Source organism: Gigantopelta aegis, chromosome 14 (genome assembly GCF_016097555.1).
Source record: "Gigantopelta aegis isolate Gae_Host chromosome 14, Gae_host_genome, whole genome shotgun sequence".
In the NCBI taxonomy this organism is placed as follows: Eukaryota; Metazoa; Mollusca; class Gastropoda; order Neomphalida; family Peltospiridae; genus Gigantopelta; species Gigantopelta aegis.
The window spans coordinates 13,575,732-13,592,964 of NC_054712.1; the positions used below are offsets into that span (position 1 = coordinate 13,575,732).

At 36.1% G+C, this 17,233-nt stretch overlaps 1 protein-coding gene across 1 annotated transcript in view; it reads left to right on the top strand.

Annotated features, from left to right (window-relative positions):
* The window catches only part of LOC121388672 (b(0,+)-type amino acid transporter 1-like), a 36,936-nt gene that overhangs the window by 13,798 nt on the left and 5,905 nt on the right, over nucleotides 1-17,233 (top strand). The window contains exons 5-9 of the mRNA XM_041520118.1: nucleotides 2,529-2,654; nucleotides 3,403-3,502; nucleotides 6,681-6,725; nucleotides 9,850-9,973; nucleotides 16,248-16,351. Of these exons, the coding sequence (XP_041376052.1) occupies nucleotides 2,529-2,654; nucleotides 3,403-3,502; nucleotides 6,681-6,725; nucleotides 9,850-9,973; nucleotides 16,248-16,351 (499 nt within the window). The remainder of the gene's footprint in view (nucleotides 1-2,528; nucleotides 2,655-3,402; nucleotides 3,503-6,680; nucleotides 6,726-9,849; nucleotides 9,974-16,247; nucleotides 16,352-17,233) is intronic.

Here is a 17,233-nt window from a genome sequence, read left to right on the forward strand (position 1 = left end):
TAATATTAAATGATATTCTTTCTTTATATATACATGTATATTGAGACTGTTAGCGCTGTTGTAATATTAAATGATATTCTTTCTTTATATATACATGTATATTGAGACTGTTAGCGCTGTTGTAATATTAAATGATATTCTTTCTTTATATATACATGTATATTGAGACTGTTAGCGCTGTTGTAATATTAAATGATATTCTTTCTTTATATATACATGTATATTGAGAATTTTAGCGCTGTTGTAATATTAAATGATATTCTTTCTTTATATATACATGTATATTGAGACTGTTAGCGCTGTTGTAATATTAAATGATATTCTTTCTTTATATATACATGTATATTGAGACTGTTAGCGCTGTTGTAATATTAAATGATATTCTTTCTTTATATATACATGTATATTGAGAATTTTAGTATAGAAATCGGGAATTTTCAGTGCCACTTTCTTTTGGGAAGGGGCCTATGTTCGGACCCACAGAACACGTGGATAAATCACTGACGTTGCAACCTTTTGCTACAAAAATAAGTCACAAGCCCATGTGGTAAATGGACTGTTTTCTTTAGTTACGATCGCTGTCGTCAACAACATGCGTCAATAAGCACCTGTGGTAAATTGATTGTTTTCTTCGTTTTCTACAGTTACGATCGCTGTTGTCAACAACATGGCGTCAATAAGCCCCTGTGGTAAATGGACTGTTTTCTTCAATTACGATCGCTGTCGTCAACAGCATGGCGTCAATAAGCCCCTGTGGTAAATGGACTGTTTTCTTCAGTTACGATCGCTGTCGTCAACAGCATGGCGTCAATAAGCCCCTGTGGTAAATGGACGGGCAACGGGCAACTATATTTACGTGCCCCTATCCACAAGGGTTCAGGCACGCCCACTACGGGATTAGCCTCTGACTTCGCCAGTGACTGACTCCGGAGCAGGTGGGGGGGGGGGGGGGGGGGGGGGGGGGTAAGTTTGAGGTGGGCGGAATTTGGAAAAAAGCCATTTAGTGAGCGCGGACCAAATAGCAGACACTTCATAAACTTGAAGTAACACCGAGTGGGAGCCGTGTTCTGATTGGCTGAATTTCGATTCCTCGGTGAAGCCTGTTTTTAACCTAAGTCTACAAAGAGTACTGCATACCGAAACATGTCTGGACTCTAAATTTTTAGCCAAAAATAGTTAAGACTGCTCGGCCGAAAAGTTTTAAGGTGATTTTGAGCAATTGAACGGGCGCCAAAATAAAATGCGTTAGACTATTTATAAAAAAATAAACATAAGAATTTTGAACTGCTTCCAAAACGTTTAAAGTCTAACTAGCCCAATAAAAGAGGTTAGTACTCACGGAGGTAAAGGTTGTTAGGAGGTTGGGGGCTACGGCGAGCCGATGAAGTCGGTGGCGTCCAGATGTGGAAGATCATGCCGGTAGGGAGAGGCTGCTACCATCTTTGTGATGAGACTGTAATCACTCCCCGCAAGGATTTTGAGGACACGATGTAGTGACGGGTTGTCCATCTCCTTAAGTAGCAGCGCTTGATTATATCTTCCCTTCCGGCGAACGGTGACGCAAACTGCGGTGATATCCACATCAACCTGGACTCGATGGACAGCAAATTCCCCTTCATCGGACTCGGTCGGTAGCGGATGGTATGCGCTGTGCTTCGGCTCACTAATGAGCTGGCGCACGTCCTCGATGTTAATCTTCATCAGCTGTTGGAACCGCGGATGGAGTTTGCCGGCCTTAAGTGACCATGGTCCCTCTGATTGTTTCTCTGGATTCGGCGGTTGAGTCGGGCGACTTGGCTTGGCTGGGGTGGCACTCGGGGGAGTGGTCGCCTTCCTCTTAACCACAGCCGTCTTCCGGGCCTGGGTCTCAACGGGTGACACCGGTTTAATCGGCGACAAGTCCGGAAACCCAGAAGTAAAGGCAGGCGGATCGGGTCTGTTGTATGACGAACTGCAGATAGCTGAGTCCGGCATGTCAATTTCCTCGGTTCCTGTAGAGGGGACGTTGATGACTGGGGCCGAGACCACTTCCATCTTCGTCTTCCTCTTCAGTTGAGTGGCGTTGGGCGATCCAGCAGACGGAGTCGCTGCCGGCGGTTTAGCCGCCGGTTTTGTCTCCCCCTGCGCCGCCGCTGGCGCACGTCTCCTCTTCCTCCACCTTCCTTTCTTCGGTGGTACCGGGTCCCCGTACACCAAAGTCACGGAAGCCCGTGACCCGGTATACGTGACCCGGTATTCCAGTAGCGCTCCGTATGAGACCATAAGTCCCCCCAGGTGGGGGGGTAAAGCGAGAGTACACTGACAAACGTCCATCCTCATCGTGATCAATTTCGAAGTGCGCAACTGAAAAATGGGTAAATGGACTGTTTTCTTCAGTTACGATCGCTGTCGTCAACAACATGGCGTCAATAAGCCCCTGTGGTAAATGGACTGTTTTCTTCATTTTCTTTAGATACGATCGCTGTTGTTAACAGCATGGGGTCAATAAGCTCCTGTGGTAAATGCGCTGTTTTCTTCATTTCCTTTAGTTACGATCGCTGTCATCAACTGCTACAGTGTGAAGTTGGCCTCGTGGGTTCAAGTGGTGTTCACATTCATCAAGATCGCTGCTCTGGTCATCATCATCGTTGGAGGGTTCGTCAAACTCGGAGAAGGTTTGTTGTTTTATAAACGTATTCAGACAATCCACAGTCAGTTACATCTCCGACTGTAAAACGAGTGTTGGTGAAATGTTTGAACATTTTGAGAATCTCAAAGAGCAGATTAAATAAATTGTAATGAAAGCTGCGACAGGTTTCAGAAAAATGGCTACCGTATATGTAATTTGTAAATGTCATAGCAATAATATATGACGTCAGTAAATAAAAGACGCTAATTGCAGTAAAATTAAAAAAGGGAATTCCCCATTTAAAACTTCCGGTCCATATCACACATATGTGCGATATAAAATAAATTTAACACACGGTTTCAAAATGTCTTTATCACTATAGTAAGATTTAATAGGTACGTAATAATAATGAAGTTGGCATAAGATTGCAAAATATCGGAACTTTAAAGAGGAGGAAAAGTAAATTGATTTTTTTATAATATGTTATCACTGTCAGTACTGGGTCATACCTCATGAAAACAAACTAGCTGAAGCTCAAAGACGCATGACAATATTGGCCACGTGCTCTCCACGTCATAAGCAATTATAACATATGAACACATTTAGGCCATTTTGGGGCTACCTGGCCATTTCTCAACCCGTTGAATCTGCACGAATATTTGTTACAATAATTTTGACCAAGTTGTAACATTATGGTACGTGTATATCATTTTCAATATAAATAGTGGGCCTATTTATATACATGTATATGAAAAACAGTACGTATATAATTTTGCGTTTTTATATATATTTAGGAAACACGCAGTATTTAGCAGAAGGCTTCAAAGATTCAGTGCAGTCGCCTTCTGTCATAGCGTTGGCCTTTTACGATGGACTGTGGGCTTACGACGGTTGGTAAGCACGCTTTTATATTTATAGACTTTAGATCAATTTTATATGTTTCCATTTTAGGTAGTAAGCTTAATTTGCATTATGCCTAATGACCCCTAAGCACATAATATATATATATATATATATATATATATATATATATATATATATATATATATATATATAACGACACCACTAGAGCACATTGATTTACTACTCAATTCAACAGTAGTAGTAGGCATGTATGCAGAGGGGATTGGGATCGAAATCACCCTGCTTCAAGAAAAGTTTCTTTTTTAAAATTTAAATGTATTTTACCGGGTAGCATGACCCGACTTCTCTATAAAAACTGTCTAGACCCCCCCCCCCCCCACACACACACACACACCCCACCCCTCCACTAACAATTTCCTGCACACGCCTCATTTCATTAGGTACAACGGGTTGTTTAAAAACATATCTAAAGAGCCAAAGCGAGTCGGGTACGTGTTTAAACAACGAGTTGTAAAATATCTAACAAGTGAATTATTCTATTTCTTACGTCCTCTGCACAGGGGTGTAGGCTGGTGGGTTCGGGATTCAGACGAACACGCCCCGCTCCCGCTGAGGCGAAGAATCCGCTCCATATAACTAAAACATTTTTTTTTTAAAGTGAACTATTAGACTATTCATGGAAAATGTAAACAACAGCGTCCTCTAGATTCGTATTTAAACACAATCACACACACACACACACACACACACACACACGCGCGCATACGCGCACATGCACACACACACACACACACACGCGCGCACGTACGCACACACGCGCACGCACGCGCACACACACACACACACACACACCAGTCTAGACAATATCACGCCCCTGCCTCAAACACTGGATTTATAAGAATTTTAAGTCTTCATTAACGGAAAGTGCCATGTTATAAAGCAAGCAGCCGGCGCGGATCCCAGGGATAGGGTGCTCCATACACCCCCATTTCGGGAATTTCGAAGTGTCCCGAACAATGCAATAAAACACACTTCATTTATTCATTCACTCATTTCAACTTATTTTCTTGCTTATAATATGCAGTTAAGTTTCAAGCAGGCTGTTATCTGGGCTGTCTGTCCAGGACAGTTGGTTAGTGGTTGGTTGTTAGTGGTCAGTGAGAGAGAAGTCGTTGTAGTGGTCTTACACCTACCCAGTCAGTCGTTAAACCTCGCTCTGTCTGGGAGCCTGTACCAGGCTGCGAACCCAGTATATACCAGCCTTATGTCCGATGGCTTAACCACGACACGATAAATGATTGCCACAATGAAAAACCGCATTATGACGTAGTGGCCTACTTTGATTTTGAATACTGTAGATTTCTTTTTAAAACATAGCATCTCCTCCTTGAATGCTGTAGATTTCTTTTTAAAACGTAGCATCTCCTCCTTGAATGCTGTAGATTTCTTTTTAAAACGTAGCATCTCCTCCTTGAATGCTGTAGATCTCTTTTTAAAACGTAGCATCTCCTCCTTGAATGCTGTAGGTTCCCGACGTAAAATTCGCGCCCAACCCTGAATACTGTATAGGATTTGTTTTTCATTTTAAGCTTTACCTCCCTCCCTAGAAAAATGCTGTATACAGCCCCTGACACGTTGTCATCACTAGTAACTGATAACGCTATTATTTCACTAATAAATACTTAAAATAAATTCACTAAGATATAAAATAAAAAAGAAAGAAATGTTTTATTTAACGACGCACTCAACACATTTTATTTACGGTTATATGGGGGTCAGACATATGGTTAAGGACCACACAGATTTTGAGAGGAAACCCGCTGTCGCCACATAGGCTACTCTTTTACGACAGGCAGCAAGGGATCTTTTATTTGCGCTTACCACAGGCAGGATAGCACAAACCATGGCCTTTTTTTAACCAGTTATGGATCACTGGTCGGTGCAAGTGGTTTACACCTACCCACTGAGCCTTGCGGAGCACTCACTCAGGGTTTGGAGTCGATATCTGGATTAAAAACCCCATGCCTCGACTGGGATCCGAACCCAGTACCTACCAGTCTGTAGACCGATGGCTAACCACGACGCCACCGAGGCCGGTCAAAAGATATAAAATAAATACACTGACCTGTCTTGGTGATATTTACACTGCCGTAAATTTCTGAAATAGTAGCTAATCCTTGTAAACACTTCGCTATCTTTAATATTTAAAAAAAGATTTTCTTTTACACGTTAAATATGCTCATAGACGTCAAATAGCGATATATTTCACATATTTTTGAATCTCAGCTGAAATACAAAAAAAAAAAAAAAAATGTACGTAAAACATCTTTGACGTCCATAATCATATTGAAACGTAATCGTATTGTTGACGTAACAGTTATATTTTCGACAATGTCCGTAATACTAGTACACGGAAACTATCGAAGTGCCATACAGATGTTTGGTTGGGGTTTTAGTTTTTTGGGGTTTTTTTAAAGTTTAAAATAGCAGAAGAAATTCTAAGTTAAACTGAGATGCAGGTTCTTATAAACTGGCCTGCTACTCTAGTTTGACATATTATTACTTAGACAAGAATAACCCGACATCACTATAGGGTATATAGATTTTTATTTTGTTTATATTATTATTAATTTTATTTTATTTTATTTTATTTTATTATTATTATTATTTTAATATCAACTTACAAAGAGAATAGAGTACCAACTCCATGTGTGATTTTTAAAATGCTTTATTGCTTTAACACGTACTTCTTGTGTACATACAAATGCACACATGAACGCAGGGGCGAGATGTAGCCCAGTGGTAAAGCGCTCGCTTGATGCGCGGTCGGTATAGGATCGATCCCCGTCAGTGGGCCCATTGGGCTATTTCTCGCATATAAAAGATCCCTTGCTGCCAATCGAAAAGAGTAGCCCATGAAGTGGCGACAGCGGGTTTCCTCCCTCAATATCTGTGTGGTCCTTAACCATATGTCCGACGCCATGTAACCGTAAATAAAATGTGTTGAATGCGTCGTTAAATAAACCATTTCCTTCCTTCCTTCCATGAACGCACTTCTGATTTGCAATACCGATCAAATAAACCGATCAATAACAGAGAGATCCATTGTAATTAATCGTATTTCTGTATTAAAGATGTTCCCATTCTGGGGCATATAAAGTAATGGTGAAGTACTGACGATGATAATCCAGATGTGTTTTACCTACAGGAACAACTTGAACTATGTCACAGAAGAACTCGTCAATCCATATGTGTGAGTAGTTATATTATTTGTTTATTTATACTGAACAACCAATATATATATATGCAATTAAATATTTTTTCAAACAATCAGGTGAAAATAGGGGTCGCGGAACAGGGTGTATGCGCGTAGGCGTCACTCTCACTTGCATATGAGCGGGTACCTATACTTGCGCCTCACACCGGTATAGCCTCTATTAGAAATTAGCGAGAAAAATTAGGCAGAGTTACATCCCCTTACCGCTCTCCAGTTCCGGTGCGTTCCGCTAACAGCAAACATGGCCGATGACCACAGTTGTTTGTGAATCTTCAGCTGAGATTTATGCATGCCAGCCCCTGGCACCGTAAATGTCCCCACATATGCTTTAAAAATAAAGAATGATACAGGTAAAAAATAAGTTGATGAAATTGCGTTTTGTTATAACTGACCATGTGTTAAATATAGCAGATGAATCTGGCGAGCTGTCACCTACCCTGACAATCTAATTAAAATTAGCTACACTATTACATGTGGATCTAACACCAGCCAGTTGGAGCTCATGTCCACCAATCAAAACCTTACTTGCAGAATCATGCCAGTGATTTAAAAATAATTTGAAAACATTCCGAATTATCCTGAGGGTATACGATATGTTTCATGTGAATTATGAATGCCTTATTTAGACCAGTAGTCCCCAATGTCCAGGTAACTTTTCGTCTGTAAATAATAATTTAAATATTGACCTATCACACTTCGCCTTTTATAACGTTATTTGGGAGCATATAAATTCTAAAAATGTCGGGTGAGTCTATTTTAATGGCCGCAGTATAGCGAACCATACCAATACGTACGGGATGGGTTATCAGTCTTCAATTTTACATTAAAAATTATTTATTTATTTATAAAAAACCCCAACTAAATCAGTCTTCAGTTTTACATTACAAATTATTTATTTTATAAAATAAAACATGTTTTAAGGCATTCGTAATTCACACGAAACATGTCGTATACCCTCAGGATAATTCGGAATGTTTTCAAATTATTTTTAAATCACTGGCAGGATTCTGCAAGTAAGGTTTTGATTAGTGGACATGAGCTCCAACTGGCTGGTGTTAGATCCATATGTAATAGTGGAGCTAATTTTAATTAGATTGCTACCCTGATTCAAGTGATTGTTTTGGTTTTCTTTCATGGAACTTTTGAAAATAATTTCAAAGCTGAAATCTCGTCTCTCATTAATTATCATAATTTCATTTAAACATACAAAGACACCAACAGTTTTAATGAATTGTGTGTGACAGTAACACAGTTGTAATAGTTAGATAATAGAAACATTATGTTTATAGTGCATCCCACAGGGAACGCATTTTTTCATACTATGGAATTTACTACAAATTATTTATTTCTGAGCCGCTTATTTTCTAAATTACACACAACAATAGTATATTTTTGTTATTTTCAAAACACTTTTAATTTTATGATTACGTCAAACCAAACAAATTATTTACAAAAAAACCCACCCACAAAACATTTTGTAGGAGGATGGGACGGGCTATATGTAATATTCCGATCAGAACAGTCCCCTTCCCCACGTGCTATATTATGTTGTTTTTTTTCAATGTATTTCCGGGGACGCATGACCTGACCCCTCCCTTAAAAACACCACTAGCCAGTCTAAACATCCTCTACACAATTTCCTGCTCACGCGCCTGTTTGACCAAATATTTCGTTTGCTGCAAATTAATTAGGCCTATATACATTGCATTATAAAGCGTAAATGTTGCTGTAATAACGGCTAAATATACAATTTAATCTAAAAACATCTACCTAGTAACAGTACTTGTTTTATTTACATCAAAATAGTTGTATAAACATACTTATGTTAGTCTTGCATGCAGAATATTGAAGGTAGGTAGATGCCCAACATGTTAAAATGAAGACATTGTTCTATACATGATTATAAACGTATGTGGCAGGCAAAAAAAAAAACCTAACATTTAAAAAAAAAAAAAAAAACCAACAATTTTACCTCTCCCCAAAGAAAACCCCAGTAACGCCAACAAATCTGCCCCCAAGTAAATAATAGCCTACAAAACAAGCCCACAGACCAGTACTCACACCAGTACACACACACCAGTACACACACCAGTACACACACACACCAGTACATACACCAGTACACACACACCAGTACACACACACCAGTACACACACCAGTACACACACACCAGTACACACACCAATACACACACACCAGTACCAACACCAGTACACACACACCAGTACACACACCAGTACACACACACCAGTACACACACACCAGTACACACACCAGTACACACCAGTACACACACACCAGTACACACCAGTACACACACCAGTACACACACCAGTACACACACCAGTACACACACACACACCAGTACACAGACCAGTACACACACCAGTACACACACACCAGTACACACACCAGTACACACACACCAGTACACACACCAGTACACACACACACCAGTACACACGCACAACCAAAAACAACACAGTCGAACACGCACATTAAAAAAAAAAACGTTTAATATATGTACATTAATATAGATACCAGTGACGCAGGAAGGTGGCAAGGGGGGGGGGGGACGCACGCACATACGCATTGGATGTATGAACTCTCGTCATTTGCAACCAGTATCTACATATACTGAACAACACAAGAAACGCAAATGTTGATTTAATTTTTGAAAATGTTATTTAAAATCATTCTGTTTGAAATTGCATTAGTTTTGTGTGTGTGTGTGTGTGTCAGACCCTAGTTTCAATCCATAAAACTGGATACTACGTTTAGTTAATCTACAATCATGTAATACAAGGACTGGGTACAAGTTATCCAACTCACAAGGCCCTCTCCTAATTATAAACATTAAATTGTACAATAATGGCGACTGTAATTTTCAATAAATCAATCAATCAAAGTAAATGTTTGTGAAAAAAACGATTGAATAAACTGAAAGGACAGAAAAGGAAAATAAAAGAAATAGAAGTAAACAATGTTTTAACAGTATTCATTGTTAACGTTTTTATCTTCTCAACCAGCCCAACTGGTAAGTAACAACAAATAAATAAATAATGTACTTGCATGCACATCTTCTTCTTTTTTCTGTAGAAATCTTCCACGTGCTATTTGGATCGCGTTGCCACTGGTGACGGTACTGTATTTGTTGACAAACATCTCGTACCTGAGTGTCATGTCAAAAGAGAAAATGATTTCATCTCCAGCAGTTGCGTCGGTATGTAAAACTTTACTTCGATGTCGCTCTTGGGAAAGAAAGAATTAATGAATGAATGACCCGTGGTTGGAGCGTGAAATAGTGAGTCTTGGGATAGAAAGAATTAATGAATGAATGACCCGTGGTTGGAGCGTGAAATAGTGAGTCTTGGGAAAGAAAGAATTAATGAATGAATGACCCGTGGTTGGAGCGTGAAATAGTGAGTCTTGGGAAAGAAAGAATTAATGAATGAATGGCCCGTGGTTGGAGCGTGAAATAGTGAGTCTTGGGAAAGAAAGAATTAATGAATGAATGACCCGTGGTTGGAGCGTGAAATAGTGAGTCTTGGGAAAGAAAGAATTAATGAATGAATGGCCCGTGGTTGGAGCGTGAAATAGTGAGTCTTGGGCGCGTTAACCTTTTTATGCTACTGGATTCGAAAATATTTGGAGAATTCTTCGGGGGGGGGGGGGGGGGGGGGGGGGGGTCGATTTTCTCATCCTTTTAAAAAAAAACAAATTTAAGTGGCAGACACCCGTTATTAAATATTAGTACTTTGGCATATTTTTCGTTATTAAAGTCGATTTATTGACTGAATCAGACATTACTTTTTTTATTTTATTATTATTATTTTATTTTTTATTATTATTTTTATTTTTATTGCCCCAAAATACATTGGTAGTGTTAGGATTGGGGACTCCTAAATTCACCACCTTACAAAATAAGTTATCAAAAGCTATATTTATACATTTGACTAATAAATGCATGTTGAAAACACAATATTTTGCACAACAATTTGAAAACAATAGTTGTTAGTATAAAAACACACATTCATGTACAATTATGTCATTAGATATTAAGCTTAATTTTTGTAAATATATTGTGAAATGTATATTGGGAGCAAGTAATACAGTAGGATTTATAATATATCTTTGGAATTCCAGAAAAAAACAAAAACAATTACAAAGAGAAGAAGAGGAAAAAAGACAAAAATATTTTCAACAGAATAAATAAATAAAATATAGATAGAATAAGATAAATAGTATATACATATATACTTGCATAAGAATTAGACAAAAGGGAGAGAGAGAGAGAGAGAGAGAGAGAGAGAGAGAGAGAGAGAGAGAGAGAGAGAGAGAGAGAGAGAGAGAGAGAGAGAGAGAGAGTGTGTGTGTGTGTGTGTGTGTGTAAGTGAAAGATATTTGTAAATAATGAAAGCATTTTCTCTGTATTAATACAAGTTGATTCTTGTTTGATGTATTAAAAGATATGAACCCAGACTCGTCTTTTTAACCCAAAACACCAACTATTTAATTAAATGTTTGTAGATCGACCACCGTTGATCAAATTTGGTCCAGTCACAATTGCGAAATGCAAGAAACCTTTCAGTGTTGTAATTTTAAAAAATGTTTTTTTAAACGATTGAACATTTGGTACTACCCCAATATACTTCATCCTGTATATATACTGCTTTGCAAGTAGTATAATTAAATTTAATATGTCATCTGCCCTATGATTATCATGTATTTGAAATATTATATCTGTAACAGTAAAATGGAGATGTGTAATACATTCTGTTTTTAGCAGTCCCTGTAGGTTTTGCCAAAATGTTTGTATTAATGGACAGAACCAAAATAAATGAATAAGATTTTCTTGAACAGATTTACAGAATGAACATTTGTCGTCTTGTTGAATTTTTATTTTACAGAGAAATGTGTTTGTAGATAGTATTCGATGTTCTAATCTATATTGTAACCACTTCAAATTCGTGTCCTTAGTTATTTTATTTTAAAGACTATATGCTTTTTTTTCAATTAAACGAATTTGTAAGAAAAAGTTCATTAACCCATTTCTTTTGTGAGATTGGTTTGCAGTTGTTTTTTGAAAGAATGTTATAAATTCTCTTTGTATATTACAATTATTCTTATTGAAAACATATTTATTTATTAAGTCCCTTACTGCATTTAAAAGTCCTTGTATTTCTATAACATTTGTGTCCTGTAGTATATTGTGTATGTAGTCTACCTTTTGTATCTTACCTTCATTATCAATTAGATCATATATGAACACAATTCCTTTTTGAAACCATTTTTTATAGAATATGTGTTTACCTCCGACCTTCACACCTTCGTTATACCATATAGGTTGATGTAAAATATCTAGCCATGACGTTATTTGTATTTTATAGGTTGATGTAAAATACCTAGCCATGACGTTATTTGTATTTTATTTACAAAGATAGCCCATGCCTGAAATGTGTCATGCCAAAATTTATTATCCAATGTTCTTAATGTTTGTTTTACAAATTCCGCTCCAAAATTAACGAAGTTATTTAAATTTGGATATGTCAGTTTTAGAAGATATGTCCATTTTGATTCTTTATGTATATATCTCCGAAACCATTACACTTTTAATGCTTTTATAAAATAATGTATTTTAAACATCTTGAGTCCTCCTTCTTCATATTGTTTAGTTATTATGTTGCGCTTTATTCTATCAATAGAACCATTCCAAATAAATTAAAAAAACAAGTTGTTTAATTCGTTGATAGTTTGGTCTGTCGGGTTAGGCAATTTTAAAATTAAATGGTTAATTTTGGCCATTGCTAAATTTGTTACAACTACTATTCTACCAAATGGAGTTAATATTCTTTTAGAACACTGTATCAATAAGTTTTTTATTTCTCTTATTTTCTTATGGTAATTAACAGTTACCATATCTGTAAGATTAGTAGAAAAGTCAACTCCCAGTAAGGTGAACATTCCTTTATCCCAAGTCAATTTTAGATCTGGTCAGATTATATCGTTTCTATTTTTACGACTACCAAACCATATAATCTTAGTTTTATCTATGTTTGCATGAAGGCCGGAGGCATTTGCATAGAATTTTAAAATTTGAAGGCAGTATCGTAAAGACTGTTCTGTTCCATCTAGCGTAATTGTTGTGTCATCTGCGTATTGTGATATAAGAAATTCTTGATTTCCAATTAGAATCCCTTTAATATGATTATGTGTTCTTATTAATAAAGCTAAGATTTCTGCACAGAGTACGAAAATATATGGTGATAATGGGTCTCCTTGTCTACATCCTCTAGATATTTTGAACCATTCAGTTGTTTGTCCATTTACAATTATACAGGATTTAATATTAAAATAAAACGTTTCAATCCATTTTTTAATAGAATCTCCAAAATTAAAAAAATCAAGGGTCTTGAGAATGAAAGGCCAGGCAACGGAATCAAATGCTTTCTCAAAATCAATTAATAAAATAAGGCCTGGAATGTTATTCTTTTCTGTGTAATGAAATAGGTCATAGAGATTTCTAATGTTTTCACCAATGTATCTTCCAGATATAAAGCCCGTTTGGTTTTCATTAATTAAGGAAGGTAAAACAGTTTTAATTCTGTTGGCTATGCGAGACATTTAGCAGAGATATAGGTCTCCAATTTTTTTAATATTGTTTATTTTTGTCCTTTTTGGGAATGCATGTTATGACACCTTCTTTTTGGGTTGATGAGAGTTCACCTATATGATAACTATAATTTATTGCTTTAGTAAGATACCTACCTATATCTGTCCAATTTTTTTTAAAGAATTCTGCTGTGAACCCATCGGACCCTGGACTTTTATTATTTTTCATATTTTTAAAGCAAAATAGTATTTCATCTTCTTTAAGCAACCCTTCCAGGTTATTCTTTTGTTGCTCAGTAAGTTTTGGTACATGTGAAAAGTTTAATATTTCTTCTAAATTAACATCATTAATAGGTCTGGATTTATAAAGATTTTCATAAAATAGCTTTACTTCCTTCGTAATTTCAGTTTCAGTTTTAGTTAATAGACCACTTGATTTGAATACATTTGGCATATCTTTGCTTATATAGTTACGATTTTCCATATTACAAAAATATTTAGTCGGTTTATCTCCTTCGTCTATCCATTTACTACGAGATCTTATTATTTTCCCCTGTAGCTTTTTGTCTCTAATCTTTCTAAGTTCAGTACGTTTTTCTTCTAAAATAATTTTGTCTATGTTATGCTCTTTTTCTAATTTTGTTATTTTTTTAGATTAATTCGCTTTCTGATTTATCTGTTAGCTTTTTCATATAACTAGAGTAAGAAATAGTTTTGCCTCGTATTTCCATAAGCAGCACTTCCATAAGAAGTTGATCATTAATAGATAAATCTGGCAAGTCAGTATTAGTTGTATTAGCGTCTTGATCAGTTCTTGTTTCAGTATATTGTGTTTTAACATTTTCTATTACTTGTTTTACAGTTTATACATATTCTTTATCCTTCAGTAATGAGTTATTAAATTTCCAGAATGTTTTTCTCTTATTTGGTTTTGTGTGTATAAGTTTAAAAACAACCATTGAATGGTCAGTCCTGTAACCTGTTTCAATAAAAGCTTCTCCTATTTGTGTTAAAAAGGTATCTGTTACAAGAATGAAATCTAACCGTCCTTGTTTATTACCATTATAAGTTCTCCATGTGAATTCTTTTTTCTCAATATTAAATTCCCTCCACACGTCAACTAGATTGAATTCTGTACATAGATCTAAAACTGTATCTCTAGATTTAGGATTGTTTATATTTAAATAACCTTTGGTATTGTCGGGATTCATCACCAAGTTAAAATATCCTGAAATAATTACTATATCAATTTCTTTTATGTCTTGACCAATTTGCTCATAGAAGGTAGGATTATCCCTGTTGGGTCCATAAATGTTAATAACAGTAATTTGTTTATCTTTAATATTTATGTCTAGGAGAAGTTTGTTACCATTTGTATCATGTTTAATTTTATTTAGTTTATATTCAAAGTTATTATTGAGCAGAATAGCGACGCCTCTACTTTGCGATGTATGCGAACTAAAATAACATTCAAATCCCCACTGAGACCTAATATAACGTTCTTCTTTCTCTATGAAATGTGTATCTTGTATGCAATAAATAGAATATTTTTTCTGTTTTAAAAAATTCAATACATCTTTTCGTTTTTCCTTCGACCCTAGTCCCTGGCAATTTAAGGTACAAAATGTAATTTGGTCAGTCATGGTTAATATAAGTAATATTGGATATTTGTGTTCTTTCGACTGTAGATATGAGCATGATGGCACAATAGTTGAGACTGTGTATACATATATAACTACCTAAAAAAAGCTGATTCTTAGAGAAAAAACTTTCTTTTACACTAGAAGAAAGACAGTTAAAGAATAGAACAGCAATGTAACGAAAAAACATAAACATGTACATGTACTTACCCAAGAATGGTACGTGACTACCAGGAGCAGAAATATCGAAATTAGTTTGTCGTTATGAGGGCTTTCAAATACTGGTCCTATATGTTCATTTTATATGACGAATTATGACATATTTGTGCATTTTTTGACCACCACTCTATAGTGTATGTTATGTATATGTTACAGTTTGTGTAATATACATAATAAATACATATCCGTGCAAAAATTATACATGTACACAAATACAATTAAGTCGTACCGTGCATACTTATCCTAATTTATGCAAACGTTTACAAAAACATACTGACAAGACATCAATACACACACACACACACACACATAAACACACGTACGCACGCACAGACATGTGTATATACATAGAAAATACGTTTACATTGATGCATATACACGTACATAAACCCACATAACACGTATTTATATGTGTACACATGCATCTGTATTAAGGTGATAAAACATTGAATATGCCTTTAAGTCAGCATTATATTAACTGAAATATAAGTACTGTTTTGTATTACCCATAATAGTACCAGGACAAATAGACATTACTTTATTGTTTAGAGTATCCATTTCCGTATATCTGAAGTGTTTCTGGTCATTCTGGTATTTCTAATACCATGAAATGCATTATTCATAGTTTTGAAAAACGCATGAACGTCTGACAAGTAACGGTTATGGCAACGCGCTCTTGTTTATTTTTAAGAGTATTTTCCCGTTTCAACATCACATATCTTATTTTCATTGTTTACGGGTTGAAATTAAGGTCTGCTACTTTAATTGAATAATTAAAAATTGAATTTAAGAGTGTTTGCCTAAATCTGTTGCAGTAGTTTTAAAATTTAAGCCAGAATTTGTAAGTAATTTGTAAGTTTATGGAACAATATAAAAGATCCCTTGCTACTAATGACATTTTTATTTTACCTGATTTCCTCTCTGAGACAATATATCAGAAATACCAAATGTTTAACGTCCAATGGCCGGCGATTAATAAATTAATTTGCTATAGTGGTGTCGTTAAAGTAACTTTGATCTTTGTAGACGTGGGCGACGCGAGTTCTCGGACCTGCAGCCGTGCTAGTCCCCATCTGTGTGGCATGCTCGACGTTTGGTGCCGCCAACGGAACGTGCTTCACTGGAGGAAGGTATGTGAACTTTAATGATGATGATGATGATGATGATGATGATGATGATGATGATGATGATGATGATGATGGTGGTGATGATGGTGGTGGTGGTGGTGATGATGGTGATGGTGATGATGGTGGTGGTGGTGATGGTGATGATTATTATGATGATGATAATGGTGGTGATGATGATGGTGGTGGTGGTGATAATGATGATGATGATGATTGTGGTGGTAATGATGATGGTGATGATTATGATAATGGTGGTGATGATAATGATGATGGTGATGATGATGGTGGTGGTGATGGTGATGATTATTATGATGATGATAATGGTAGCAATGATAATGATGGTGATGATGATGATTGTTATAATGATAATGATGGTAATGATGGTGATGATGTTGATAATTATGGTGATAATGATGGTGATGATAATGGTTGTCATTATAATTAATTATGGTGATGATGATTGTGAATATGAATATGAATATGATGGTGATGATGATTGTGATGATGATGATGATGATGGTGATAGTGGTGATCATGATGACGATGATGATGATTGTGATGATGATGAAGATGATTGTGATGATGATAATGATAATGATGATGATCTTAATGATTATTGTGATAACAAACTAATAATAATAATAATGATAATGGTAATGACAATGATAATGATAATGATAATAATAACAACAAATAAATAAATACTTCTATTACTACCTGTACACTGCTATCACTGCTACTATTATTTCAATTTCTACATCTACTATAACTATGACGACGACTTCCACTACTACTACTGCTTCTGCTCCTACACATACACATACTACTATTACAACTACTACTCTACTACTACTACTACTACTACTACTACTACTACTACTACTACTA